This window comes from Danio rerio, chromosome 8 (assembly GCF_049306965.1).
Source record: "Danio rerio strain Tuebingen ecotype United States chromosome 8, GRCz12tu, whole genome shotgun sequence".
Taxonomy (NCBI): Eukaryota; Metazoa; Chordata; class Actinopteri; order Cypriniformes; family Danionidae; genus Danio; species Danio rerio.
In genome coordinates, this window is record NC_133183.1 from 56,737,124 (window position 1) to 56,750,403 (window position 13,280).

The 13,280-nt window shown below is 32.8% G+C and overlaps 1 protein-coding gene and 1 long non-coding RNA gene across 14 annotated transcripts in view; both read left to right on the forward strand.

Moving 5' to 3' along the window:
• The window catches only part of LOC141375928 (uncharacterized), a 386,569-nt gene that overhangs the window by 186,711 nt on the left and 186,578 nt on the right, over positions 1-13,280 (forward strand). The gene's annotated exons all lie outside the window — the stretch shown is intronic.
• Positions 1-13,280, forward strand: part of espn (espin) — a 150,411-nt gene that overhangs the window by 70,745 nt on the left and 66,386 nt on the right. For 6 of the 13 annotated variants that reach the window (XR_012383783.1, XR_012383784.1, XM_073909711.1 and 3 more), the window contains exon 8: positions 12,995-13,156. Coding sequence is in view for 10 of the 13 variants with exons in the window: in XM_073909711.1 (XP_073765812.1) it covers positions 12,995-13,156 (162 nt within the window). In the remaining 3 variants the exon portion in view is untranslated. Of the gene's footprint in view, positions 1-12,976; positions 13,157-13,280 lie in introns of all 13 variants that reach the window. The other 7 variants (XR_012383785.1, XM_073909713.1, XM_068222997.2 and 4 more) reach the window with 2 other exon arrangements.

Consider the following 13,280-nt stretch of genomic DNA (forward strand, 5'->3'; position numbering starts at 1 on the left):
AAGATATTTTGAAAAAATGTGGGAAAATAACAGCCACTGACATCCAAAGCACACAGTACACAACAAGAAATGATTTTCTTACTTAGAGTTTTTTGTCTTGTTTCTAGTCCAAACATCTAAAAAAAAAAATAACTAGTCAAAATTAAGCAAATTTTCCTTAAAACAAGCCCAAAAACAAAAACAAGATTACTATTTTGATTATTTATTAGAAAAAAACAGAATTATTTTGACTTATTATTTCTGAAAACAATGATATTTTTTGCCTGTCTACACTGCTTCTTCAAAATAATTATTTAAAAAGAGCTGAAACAACACACTTCTTGAGATTTTTTGGGCCAACTTAATTGTTTTATGTCCAATCCACAATTTTTTTTCATTAACTTAATCGATTCGGGTTGGGACAACAGGAATGAATTGTGTGGAGCCCAGTATTTTTATTACAGTGTGGAAAATGTTTCTTGATTTTGGAATTTTTAGATATTTGGAAACGAGACAAAACATTCCTCAAAACTCAACAGATTTGTAAGCGAATGAGTAAATAACAGCAGAATATACATTTTTGAGTGAATTATCCCTTTTATTTGACAAAATGTTCTTAATTTCCTGCAATAGAGTAAGAAAAAATTTTACAATTAACAAGATTGATATTTTGACTATTTATTTAAGTTAAGGAAAATCACTTAATTTTGACGTATTATTTCTGAAAACAACACAATATTTCTTGCCTGTCTAAAAAACATTCCTTGATTTTAGAATTTTTTTATATTTAGACTAAAAACAAGACAATATTCAGTTTATCTTCATTGGTGCTTCAACAGAAGAAACTCAAACAGATTTGTAACCAAATGAGTAAATAACAGCAGAATATTCATTTCTGAGTGAATTATCCCTTTTATTTAACACAATTAGGGTCTTACAATCCTATAATAGCATCTTATCAGCCACAACCGCTTGTTATTTCCATAAATAAGCTATCTTTTATAAGAGATCTCGGCTTTTATTTAAAATCAGATTCCTTTTAGTGGCCAGTGTGCATAATGCAATCCTCTGAGCGCTGGAGAAAGCAAATGTTTTCATCTTGTTTTTATCTAAACATTCTTAAATCAAGAAGCTCTTTCTAAACAATAAAATCGTCTTGTTTTAAGAAATAATGAGTCAAAATTAAGTGAGTTTTTCCCCTAAAACAAGCAAAATCATCTGCAATAGAGTACGCAAAAAAATTGTTTCAAAGCAAAAACAAAATAACTATTTTGATTATTTATTGAAAGAAAATGACTTCATTTTGACTTATTATTTCTGAAAACACCACAATATTTTTGCATGTCTGGAAAATAATTCTTGATTTTAGAGTTTTTTGATATTTAGACTAAAAACAAGACACAAACTCAAATACTCCATACTCTAATTCACCATGTCTTCATTTGGACTCCAACAGAAGAAAAAACTCAAACAGATTTGCAAACAAAAGAGTAAATAACAGCAGAATATTCATTTTTGAGTGAGCCATCCCTTTAGTTTTACACAATTCTGGTCCTACAATCATATTATAGCATCATCTCACCCACAACCGCTTATTATTTCCGTAAGTAAGCTATCTTAAAAAAGAAATCTCTGCTTTTATTTGTAATCAGATTCCTATTTGTAATCCAGAGTTTTCCTTATTTTTAGTCCAAATATCTCAACATTCTTAAATCTAGAAGCATTTACATGTACAAAAAATTGTTGTTTTCTGAATTACTAGTCAAAATTATGTGAGTTTTATACACAAAACAAGCAAAATAATCTGCATTAGAGTAAGAAAAAAAATCCAATTCAATGCAAAAACAAGATGACTATTTTGATTATTTATTGAAAGACAGTCATGTAATTTTTATGATTTATCTTTCTAGACAAGGACAAAATATTGCCTCCTTTTAAGAAATAATGAGTCAAAATGATGCGAGTTTTACCCTTAAAACAAGCAAAATGGTCTGCAATAGAGTAAGAAAAAATCCAAATTCAAAACAAAAGTAAAATGACTATTTTGACTATTTTTAAAGGCTAAATGACTTATTATTTCTGAAAACAAGACAATATTTCTTTGCTGTCTATTTCTTGATTTCAGAATTCTTAGATATTTAGATTAGAAATTAGGGAAAAACTCACATTTTCAAACTCAAATTCAGTATGTCTTCATTTGTGCTCCAACAGATTAGAGTAAATAACAGCAGAATATTGACTATCCTTTTAACTTGACACAATTCTGGTCTTACAATTACATTATACACTGTAAAAAAAACATTGAGTCTTCTTAAAATTTTAAAGCAACTGGCTGCAAAAAAAATGTTCAGTTTATTAGGCTTCAGTGGTTGTGCCAAATAATTTTTTTAAGTTGACTGACAAGACTGTTTTAAGTCAAATATACTTTCTGGAATAATTTGGCACAAATTCAACCACTGAAGATTAATAAAACTCAACATTTCTTTGCAGCCAGTTGGTTTAGAGTTTTAAGTTAACTCAACTTATGTTTTACAGTGGTAAACGCTCAAATGAAGAAATCAAAAGTCAAAGTCTTCTCTACTGATTTTTTTTACTTTCATTGAACAAACAGTTCCAATCATGCATTCCATTCCACTCTGAGCTCAAAAAAATGTTCACCTAACCTACAGTTTTAAACTGAGTTAACAATTTGTAAGTTGGATTTTTTACAGTGTAGCATCATATCACCCACAACTGCTTATTATTTCCGTAAATAAGCTATCTTTTAAAAGAAATCTCTGCTTTTATTTGTAAACAGATTCCTATTTGTAATCTAGAGTTTTTCTTAATTTTAGTCCAAATATCTCAACATTCTTAAATCTAGAAGCATTTTCTAGACATGTGCAAAAAATTGTCAAAATTTTGTGAGTTTAACACACAACAAGCAAAATAATCTGCCTTAGAGTAAGAAAAAAAATCCAATTCAATGCAAAAACAAGATGACTATTTTGACTATTTATTATTATTTATAATTTTTATGATTTATCTTTAGACAAGGACAAAATATTGCCTCCTTTTAAGAAATAATGAGTCAAAATGACGTGAGTCTTACCCTTAAAACAAGCAAAATGGTCTGCAATAGAGTAAGAAAAAATCCAAATTCAAAACAAAAGTAAAATGACTATTTTGACTATTTTTAAAGGCTAAATGACTTATTATTTCTGAAAACAAGACAATATTTCTTTGCTGTCTATTTCTTGATTTCAGAATTCTTAGATATTTAGATTAGAAATTAGGGAAAAACTCACATTTTCAAACTCAAATTCAGTATGTCTTCATTTGTGCTCCAACAGATTTGAGTAAATAACAGCAGAATATTGACTATCCTTTTAACTTGACACAATTCTGGTCTTTAAGTTGACTGACAAGACTGTTTTAAGTCAAATAAACTTTCTGGAATAATTTGGCACAAATTCAACCACTGAAGATTAATAAAACTCAACATTTCTTTGCAGCCAGTTGCTTTAGAGTTTTAAGTTAACTCAACTTATGTTTTACAGTGGTAAACACTCAAATGAAGAAATCAAAAGTCAAAGTCTTCTCTACTGATTTTTTTACTTTCATTGAACAAACAGTTCCAATCATGCAATTAAATCATTTTTTTATAAGTAAATTCCACTCTGAGCTCAAAAAATGTTCACCTAACTTACAATTTTAAACTGAGTTAACAATTTGTAAGTTGGATTTTTTACAGTGTAGCATCATATCACCCACAACTGCTTATTATTTCCGTAAATAAGCTATCTTTTAAAAGAAATCTCTGCTTTTATTTGTAATCAGATTCCTATTTGTAATCTAGAGTTTTTCTTAATTTTAGTCCAAATATCTCAACATTCTTAAATCTAGAAGCATTTTCTAGACATGTGCAAAAAATTGTCAAAATTTTGTGAGTTAAACACACAACAAGCAAAACTCTGCCTTAGAGTAAGAAAAAAAATCCAATTCAATGCAAAAACAAGATGACTATTTTAATTATTTATTGAAAGAAAATTACGTAATTTTTATGATTTATCTTTCTAGACAAGGACAAAATATTGCCTCCTTTTAAGAAATAATGAGTCAAAATGATGTGAGTTTTACCCTTAAAACAAGCAAAATGGTCTTCAATAGAGTAAGAAAAAATCCAAATTCAAAACAAAAGTAAAATGACTATTTTGACTATTTTTTGAAGGAAAATCATTTAATTTTGACTTATTATTTCTGAAAAACAAAACATTATTTCTTTGCTGTCTTGAAAACATTTCTTGGTTTCTGAATTTTTTGATATTTAGACTAGAAACAAGACAAAAACTCACATTTTCAAACTCAAATTCCGTATATCTTCATTTGTGCTCCAACAGATTAGAGTAAATAACAGCAGAATATTCACTATCCTTTTAACTTGACACAATTCTGGTCTTACAATCACATTATAGCGTCATATCACCCACAACCGCTTATTATTTCCATAAATAAGCTATCTTTTAAAAGAGATCTCGGCTTTTATTTGTAATCAGATTCCTTTTGGTGGCCGCTGTGCATAATGCAATCCTCTGAGCAGTTGAGAAAGCTGAGCCGGAGCGGCCATGCTTAGCATCCACAATGGTTTGCATAAGAGAGCCTGAGCGAACACTGTGACCTGTGGTTGGATAACAGGTGAGCAGTGAAGTCATCGCTCTGGGACACGATTGTTGGGTTGGGAAGGGGCGGGGGAAAGGCAAAGCGAGAGCGTCAGGTACAATGACGCACAGTAGAATGGAGATCTAGTGACACCCGTGCATCTACCGGCTCAGCATAAACTGACAGCGCTAAAGGGCAATAGGAAAAGGTAAGATTAGAACTTGGGAGATAATAGTGGTGTTGATTATGATGATGATGGATTTGTTGGGTTATTAGGGTTTGTTTGTGATTATATCAGCCAGAAAGAGCATTCCTGGAATCCTAATATATAAATATTAGCTCTAATACGCTGTGGAAATATTTGTTCATTAACAGTTTCAGTGTTTTTTCTGTTTATTTACGGTGGTGAATTTCATTATATGATGTTGATCTCTGGTCTGTCGACTTTTGATGTTACAAGTTCAACTTTAAAGTTGAACAAAGTGACATTTTAGTAGTTTAAAATAATATAAAGTGTACGAAATAATAATATGTAGAGAAATAAGTATGTAAAGTAACAGAAAATGTACTTGCACATTTATTACAAGGGTTTTGTAGCATAATATGCAACAAAAACCTAGACGATATATCACTTTAAACTATTAAACTTTTTTTTATCTAAACTTTTCAAGGTGAAAAGTAATTGGGAAAAAAGTCAAGGTCTCGTAATGCAATTCTAAAGCATAAATAAATAGTTAAAAATAAAAATAAGAGTCAAAAAAATATGAAAAACTGCCAATTTACGGATTTATTTACAGGGTAGTTTCAGGAATTTCAGGAAACGTTACTGTTGATTCTATAAGGTCACCGTAAGCTGTCTTTAAATGGGGAAGCCTGAGGTATAACTATTGCTGACTGCTGATGAAAAATTCAGCAGGTTTTAAATAGGGTCTGTCCGCATTGTATAGAGGTCAGCTAGCCTTTCAAAGCAGCGATTTCTCCCTGCGGTATGATAATCAAACCATCTGCACTGGGCTGACTCCAGTTACACTGGGAGTAGCTCTGCTGGGAGGACAGCAAAAAAACAATGCAAATTGGATGCTGGAAGAACATGAATGGATAATAGCAGCTCCTCATAAGCAGCGTGAGAAATAAAAAACCACAGATGACAGAATTCAAATCCGTCGCCGCGATGTTGTTGTCTTTATTGTGCGTATTAGCTTCCAGATAGAGATCGACCTTTTGTTTTTGGCTGATGGTGTTTTTTAAGTTTGAAATACTTGGAATGTATATTAGATGTCTTATTAACGTCTCGCATCGGGTGCTTGATGACAAATATGTTGAGACGTTGTTTGTTTTAGAATTGCATAAGGTTGATGACTATGCAAATCCAAGGACTTTGCATTAGGAAAATCTTAAGAACAGGAAAGCGAAGCAGTGCCTTTTTTGTGTTGGAAATTTCGAGAAACTGCATCTGTGATTGCTGTCCTTTTCTTTGAGATGTCAAGGCATTTGCTGATGGATGAAGCAGGTTTTATGCTAGTGATGAAGATTCGCTGTTATGTCCTGTATATATACAGAATTATTATAATTATTGAATTATTACACAATTATTAAGCAACATATTGCTTAAGGGGGCTAATAATATTCACCTTAAAATGGTATTACAATTGAAAACTAGCCAAAATAAAACTTTTTAAAGAAGAAAAAATATTAAAGGAAATACTGTGTAAAATTCCTTGCTCTGTTAAACTTCATTTGTTAAGTATTTAAATAAACCAAAACAGGAGGGTTAATAATTTTGACTTAGTTATGTATATGTACATGCAAGTGAGTGACCGAGGTAGAAAGCGAAACCATTTTGTGCTTTGATACTGAAACGGCATACAAGGGGTCAGCCGGTCTCTCTTATTTTTGTCTGCTGTGTTAGTTCACTGCAAAAAAAGGAGAGTTTTATCTTGATCTAGTCCAAATATCTAAAAACTTCTGAATTAATGAGGAATTTTCTAGACATGTAATAAAAAATGACTTTGTTTTTGAGAAATAATAAGCTGTAATTAAGTTAGTTTTTAATAATTTGCCAATGTATTCAGCAAAATAATTTCAAGCTCAAAACAAGATTATTTTACTTACGAGTATATTATTAAGCTTGTTTTAATTGAAAACCCCACTCAGTTTGGAGTTATTATTTCTGAAAACAAAACCATGTTTTTAACTTGCCTAGAAAAAGCTTCTATATATATGAATTTTTAGATATTTTGATTAGAAACATAAACTTTATGTGCGTCCCAAGTCGCATACTTGCACTATTCTACGCCATTCGGTAGTATAGTGTAAGTAATGGTCACTTATTTCACTAATTTGCAACCCGTCAAACATCCTCTGGGAAACGGTTTGAATTTATACTTCATTAAAAAACGTTAGTGTTCCATTTGGGATGACACTACATTCATATCATTCACTATGCTGTTGAGCGTGTAAATGCATAAGTACCAAGGTTATAATAGTTAACAAAAACTAACCAAAAACGAAAACTACAATTAAAAAATGTTGATAACTGAAATAAAAATAAAAACGAGAGTTTTTTAAAAACTAGAACTGACTAAAACTGTATTGTGTACATACAAAAGTAATTGAAACTGATACTATAGCAAAAACATCCTTCATTTTTGTCTTTGAAAATGTGTTTAATACATAAACCTACAGTTTGCCTTTTAGAAGTAAATCTATTTACTTTGCGCTGCTTTGTGTTTGACCTGTACGGCACCACAGAGTCTGTAATCCTGCTAACTATTAAAACTTCAATGAATAAAAATTTAATTTTGTATCTGGAATCCTTGCAGAGCAAGCATTGTCTATTTATAGGTGGGTCATCTGAAGTCTTCATAAAAGAAATATACTGTACTCAAACGATGACACGGTCAATAATTAATTCAATGATGTAATTAGATTTCATGCTTGCAGCCTATTTTCGATCATATCTCAGTTTCGTTTTTTTATGTTTTTCAAAATTTTTGAAAAAGGAACACAAATAAACACGGTCCCTAAATTGAGTGCGAATAAGAAGCTGAAAAATGAAAGCATCGAAGTTTTTAAGGTGGACCAGATAGCGTCAATAAGAAGCTGCGAATAAGAAGTGGGATTTAGCCTTGTTGCCATCCTCCTCCAATCATCCTTGTTGTTGCTCCCACGACAAAAACAAGAAATGGACATGACAGCAGCATGGTGAAAGAATTAAATACGACCCGAGCAGACACTTAAAAATTGTAAATTTAACACAATCATTTCAAATTTATTTGTGTATTAGTTTAATCGCAACCGCGAACAAATCCTTTTTTTTAACCGGATTTTCTAAGTGAACCGGTTGAATTAATTCACTAAATCGAACTGAATCATTTGAAATGATTCGCGTCTATAGTAATGTTTAGCACTTACTTAACATTAATCCCCAAACTACTTACTTTTTACATGCCTGATACCCCACTCTGATTAACATCTAGACACTGAGTTATTCAGTTATTAGAACAGTAAACACAGATAACTGATTTGACAACTGTTGAACCGATAATACTGCGCATGCGTGATTCAGTGAACCAAAAATGACAGCCTGTTGAAATCTGAACTAAAATTGAACAACTGCAGCGTGGGTAAACCGAGGGCTTAAATGAGAGGATCTGGCGAAACCTAAGTTTATAACTGAAAGTCGTAATGGAATTTAAATAAGTGAATCATGCTTCAGTTGTGCTACAAAAACTTAATTGTAAGAAACTTTTTACATCTGAGCTGAGTATATTTCTGAGCTAATTAACATACACCCACCTGTGAGATCTCTTCGCTCTAAGGATTGTCTCTATTTGACAGTTCAACAATCACGCTTGAAATATCGAGGTGATAGAGCTTTTTCAGTGGCAGCTCCAAGACTCTGGAACCATTTTTGGTCCCACTTTATATTGTGGCCTTAACTAATATGTACTTACACAGGAATAAATAGTTTGTTACAATGTACTTATTGTGTAAATACGTGTATTTACTGTGTACTTATGCTTGATTAAATACATGTATGTAATTACATCTGTAATTAACTTTTGTAATTACAAAAGTTACACTTTAACCCACCCTTAAACCTTCCCGTACCACCAAACCTGTCCATAACCCAACCTCTAGCCCAACTCAAAAGCACCACAAGTGTTCTCAAATACATTTTAAACACAGTAAGTACATTGTATTTATTTTTTTAATGTAAGTACATAGTAGTTAAGGACACCTAATATAAAGTGGGACCCAATTTTCCACTCTCCTTAACAACAGCTCCAACTTTTGAGTCTTTTCAGAGATCACTGAAAACACACTCATTTTCTTTAGCTTTTAATTATGTGTTTTGAGTTTATGTATTTTGGTGTTGTGTATGTTTGCATGTGTTTCATGTGTTTTTATGTACAGCACTTTGGTACCCATTGTGGTTTGTTGTAAGTGCTCAAAAATAAATTGAGTTGAGTTCGGTTGAGTTGAGATCATAGTGATGTTTTAACTGACTGAATTGATTCTGAATCTTGCACCTAACAAATATCCTAATTTACAAAAACAAAAAACAGCAAGCAAAAATCTAAAACTAATACTGAAAACAATAATAACTAAACTAAAACTAAGCAATTTCAAATTATAGAAACTAGTAAAACTAGTAAATCTCCCTCTAAAAAACTGATTGAATTTGAAAACAAAAAGTCAAAACAAAAGTAAAACCAATGAAAAATCCCAAACTATTAAATCCTTGATATTGTATATAAGTGTATAGTGAGCCATTTGGAATGCAGCTTACAAGTAAAAAAAAAAAAAAAAAAGAGCCCTTTTGCAGCGTTTCCACTGCTTAGACTGTGAAGTAAAAATAAATCCTTGTTAAAGTTCAACTATTGTGCCATGAATAGTCTTTTTGTTTTCAGGTAAATCAGCTGGCGTCACATGAGGCTTTACCACATGAACTAAACAGGACTTATTAGGAGTTTTTAAGGCTTAATTTGACAGCTTTCTCTAATGTGAAGCAATTCGGTTAATAGTCAATATAGTTCTAGTCAAAGAAACAAACAAAGTAGCTAAAATCGGAAAGGTTAAACATAGATTTGGGTCATTTTAAAGTCGTGCTAACAACAAAGGGATCATAAGACAAATGAATCATATAAGGATTTTCATGCTGACATTAAAGCAAAAATAGCATAACCACATTTTATTGTGTATGTGGAGGCGTGAAGCCAATATTCAAATATGTGAGGGTGACAGGCGCTGTGTAAGATATTCAACTTTCGTTCTGTCAGACAAGCTTTCTTCGAGGTTAGTTTAACTAGTATTCACCGTTTCTATATATTGAGTGTAAGAAAGGTTGAAAAAAAGAGTCGAGGGGCCTGATTCTGAGCATGTTCAGTTTCATCAGCCCTCACTTGAATAATTATATTTGTTTTGGCAAACCATGGCTGGTAAATGACACACAAGGATAAACAACACTATATATTTATGATATATATTCAGGTTGTTATCATTGTTATGCACTGTTAAAAAAAAATATGGGTTTCTACACAATTCATTAATGTTGTCCCAACACAAATCGATTAAGCCATAGCCATCAAACTCAATTCCTGGAGGGTCACAACTCTGCAGCTTTGCTCCAACCCTAATCAAACACAGCTGATCCAACTAATCAAGGTCTTCAAGACTACTAGAGACTATTAAGCAGGTGTGAGTTGGAGGTGGTTGAGGCTAAACTATGCAGAGCTGCAGCCCTCCAGGAATTGAGTGTGAGACCATTGGATTAAGCTAACAAATTTAAGTGGACTGAACATATTAAGCTGTCCGGTAACACTTTCTTTTGATGGTCCATTTGAGTATTAGTAGACTGTCTGCTTAATATCTGTTGATACTGCTTCTTCTTCAGATATTTAACTGACTATAAGAAATTGTGCAAGTACATGTCAACTTACACTAAATAGCACCCTAACAGTCTACTTATAATCTAATGAGAATTAGTTGGCATGTAGATGCAGTGTAACTCAAATCCAACAAATGGACCATCAAAATAAAGCGTGACCAGTCGTCCCCCAAAAATCTCAAGAATTGTGTTGTTTCAGTTCATTTTACAAAAGTAGTTTAACAAAGCAGCAAAAATGTTTATTATGGAGTGTGATTAGTGCTCTCTTCAGTGAGATTTCTTCCATTTCACCGCATAAAAACAGCTTGTTTTAGTTTATCGCATAGAAAATTCTGTTTAGCTTCTTCAGTTGGCTGAACAGATTGATCACAAGTTAGACAAACTAAGAAAGTAAGTACACTGTTCTGTAATACACTGTAAAAAAAAAAAAAATAGGGCTTCACACAATTCCTTTATGTTCTTCCAACACAAATCGATTAGGTTAACTGAATTGTTTTTGCTTATTTAAGTGGATGGAACATAAAGCAATTAAGTTGTCCAAATAAAAAAACAACTTAGTGTTGGATCAACTCATAATCGATAGTTAGCAGCAAAAGTAATTGTGTATCTATGTTCACCTTTAAAGTGGATTGAACATGGATCTTTAAAAAGTTGACAGATTTTGAGTTTGTAGAGCTTATTTAGTTGTGTTTGCACTGCAAAAATACTTTTCTCACTTAGAGTTTTCGTTTTGTTTCTAGTCCAAATAACTAAAAAAAAATCAACACAGGCTCATTGTGAATATGTACCCCTGTGTACATTTCTGGAGGTTGCAAATTATGTAGCCAGAGGGACGAATGGCTGTACAGTATTTTGTCTTTCAAACAAACACTAGGGCGGTAGGATGCCAGACAGGCTTAATCTAAGAAATTCAACTAAAAACAAACAGGAAGTGCATTTTCATATTTCAATATTAAGATTACAAGAGCAAACAAGTGTTTTCTTCTTAATGACATGCACAGATGAATTGTTCACCACAAAACTAGCCATGTGAGCTAACAAAAACAACACTGTTAGTTTTGATTTCATGTGTACTTTTGATCTAATATGTGATAGGGTTATGTTTTCTTGGGTAATATACGTTTTTGTATTTTACAAAGTATCAAGTGAAAGCACTTTCTGCAGTTGGAAACAATATATAATGATTTTATCATAATAATTGGATCATTTTTATGAGCACATAATGTTTTATTCTATGTAGTAACAACATGTGTTTATAAAAATGATTAAATGATCATATAAAACGTTCTACAGAGAAACAATAACTTTTATTTGCACATATTGTAACTGCATAGACTGTTTTATTTATTACAATGAAATCAATGATAAAGATTGTAACCATTTGGGGTTAGCGTTCACAGTAAAATGATTCACACATCTCCTAACTGCATATGACGCAATGCTGCGATACAAGGTATCATCATGTTAAAAGGAGTTTTTGTGCTAGCTACCTGCAACAGTAACAAACATATTGTATGTCTATTTTAGGAATATATCTTATCACATCAGATTCGTGTCGTTGTTAGGACACTGATAGTGTTGTTCTTTAATGTAAAGTCGTTATATTTTACAGTTTTAAGGTTTACCATTAAGGCTTTATAGATGTGTCAAAGTCATTATGATTATGCTAATTATGCTAATGCTACATTATGCATTATTCAATACACAATAACTGTTCATATCCCTGCTGAAAAATCCAGCTTAAACCAGCCTAGGCTGGTTGGCTGGTTTTAGCTGGTCGATCAGCCTAGTTTTAGAGGGGTTTTGGCCACTTCCAGGCTGGTTTCCAGCCATTTTCAGCCTGGTCTTAGTTGGTCAGGCTGGGAGATAACCAGTTAAAACCAGCTTGACCAGCCTGGCCAAGCTGGGAGTCCAGCCAAAACCAGCTATGTCCAGCTTAAACCAGGCTGGTCAAGCTGGCTTTACCTGGATTTGGCTGGTCATTTTCCAGCCTGACCAGCTAAGACCAGGCTGGAAATGGCTGGAAACCAGCCTGGAAATGGCCAAAACCCCTCTAAAACCAGGCTGGTCAACCAGCTAAAACCAGCCAACCAGCCTAGGCTGGTTTAAGCTGGATTTTTCAGCAGGGTGACCATGCAGTGATTTAGTTTTTGATTGTGTAACCTGAGTAACTTTTTTGCGTGTGTTAACCGGAGTATATCAGCTAGATGTCAACTGACTGGACAACTTTTCAGAGTGTGCTAATGTTTAAAAAAGCAGACCTGTAAAATCAAATCACTGTAGATCTACAATTTTTGTCAACTTCTATGTAGTAAGGCAAAGTGTTATTTAATCTGAGAGGACTTGACTTGTATTGTTGTTAGAAAATCATAGATCTATCCATAAATATAAGCATGGAGGATCCATATGCAATATTCAGTGGCTGATTGTTAATTTTCTACGTTTTGTGCTGCTTTCATTTCTAAGCTTGTGATTTTTCGGCAGCAGCTGAATCCTGGCGAGAACCACGAAAGACTTCGAAGAGTTGACTCAAACCGAAAGTCTCGAAGTTTCAGCAAGCAGCCCAGCACTGGGGACTACTATAAAACCCTGGGTAGCGATACCACGGACCAGCAGCCCAGCAGAGCCATGGCACCTAATGAGGAGGTAAAACAATGACTACTTCATATGTTTAACACTCCACTAACAAGTATGGACATATCAGTATTAAACAATCCAGGCTCACTGCGAATATGGACAGCAAAATACACAACCTTAGGTACGTCTGCTC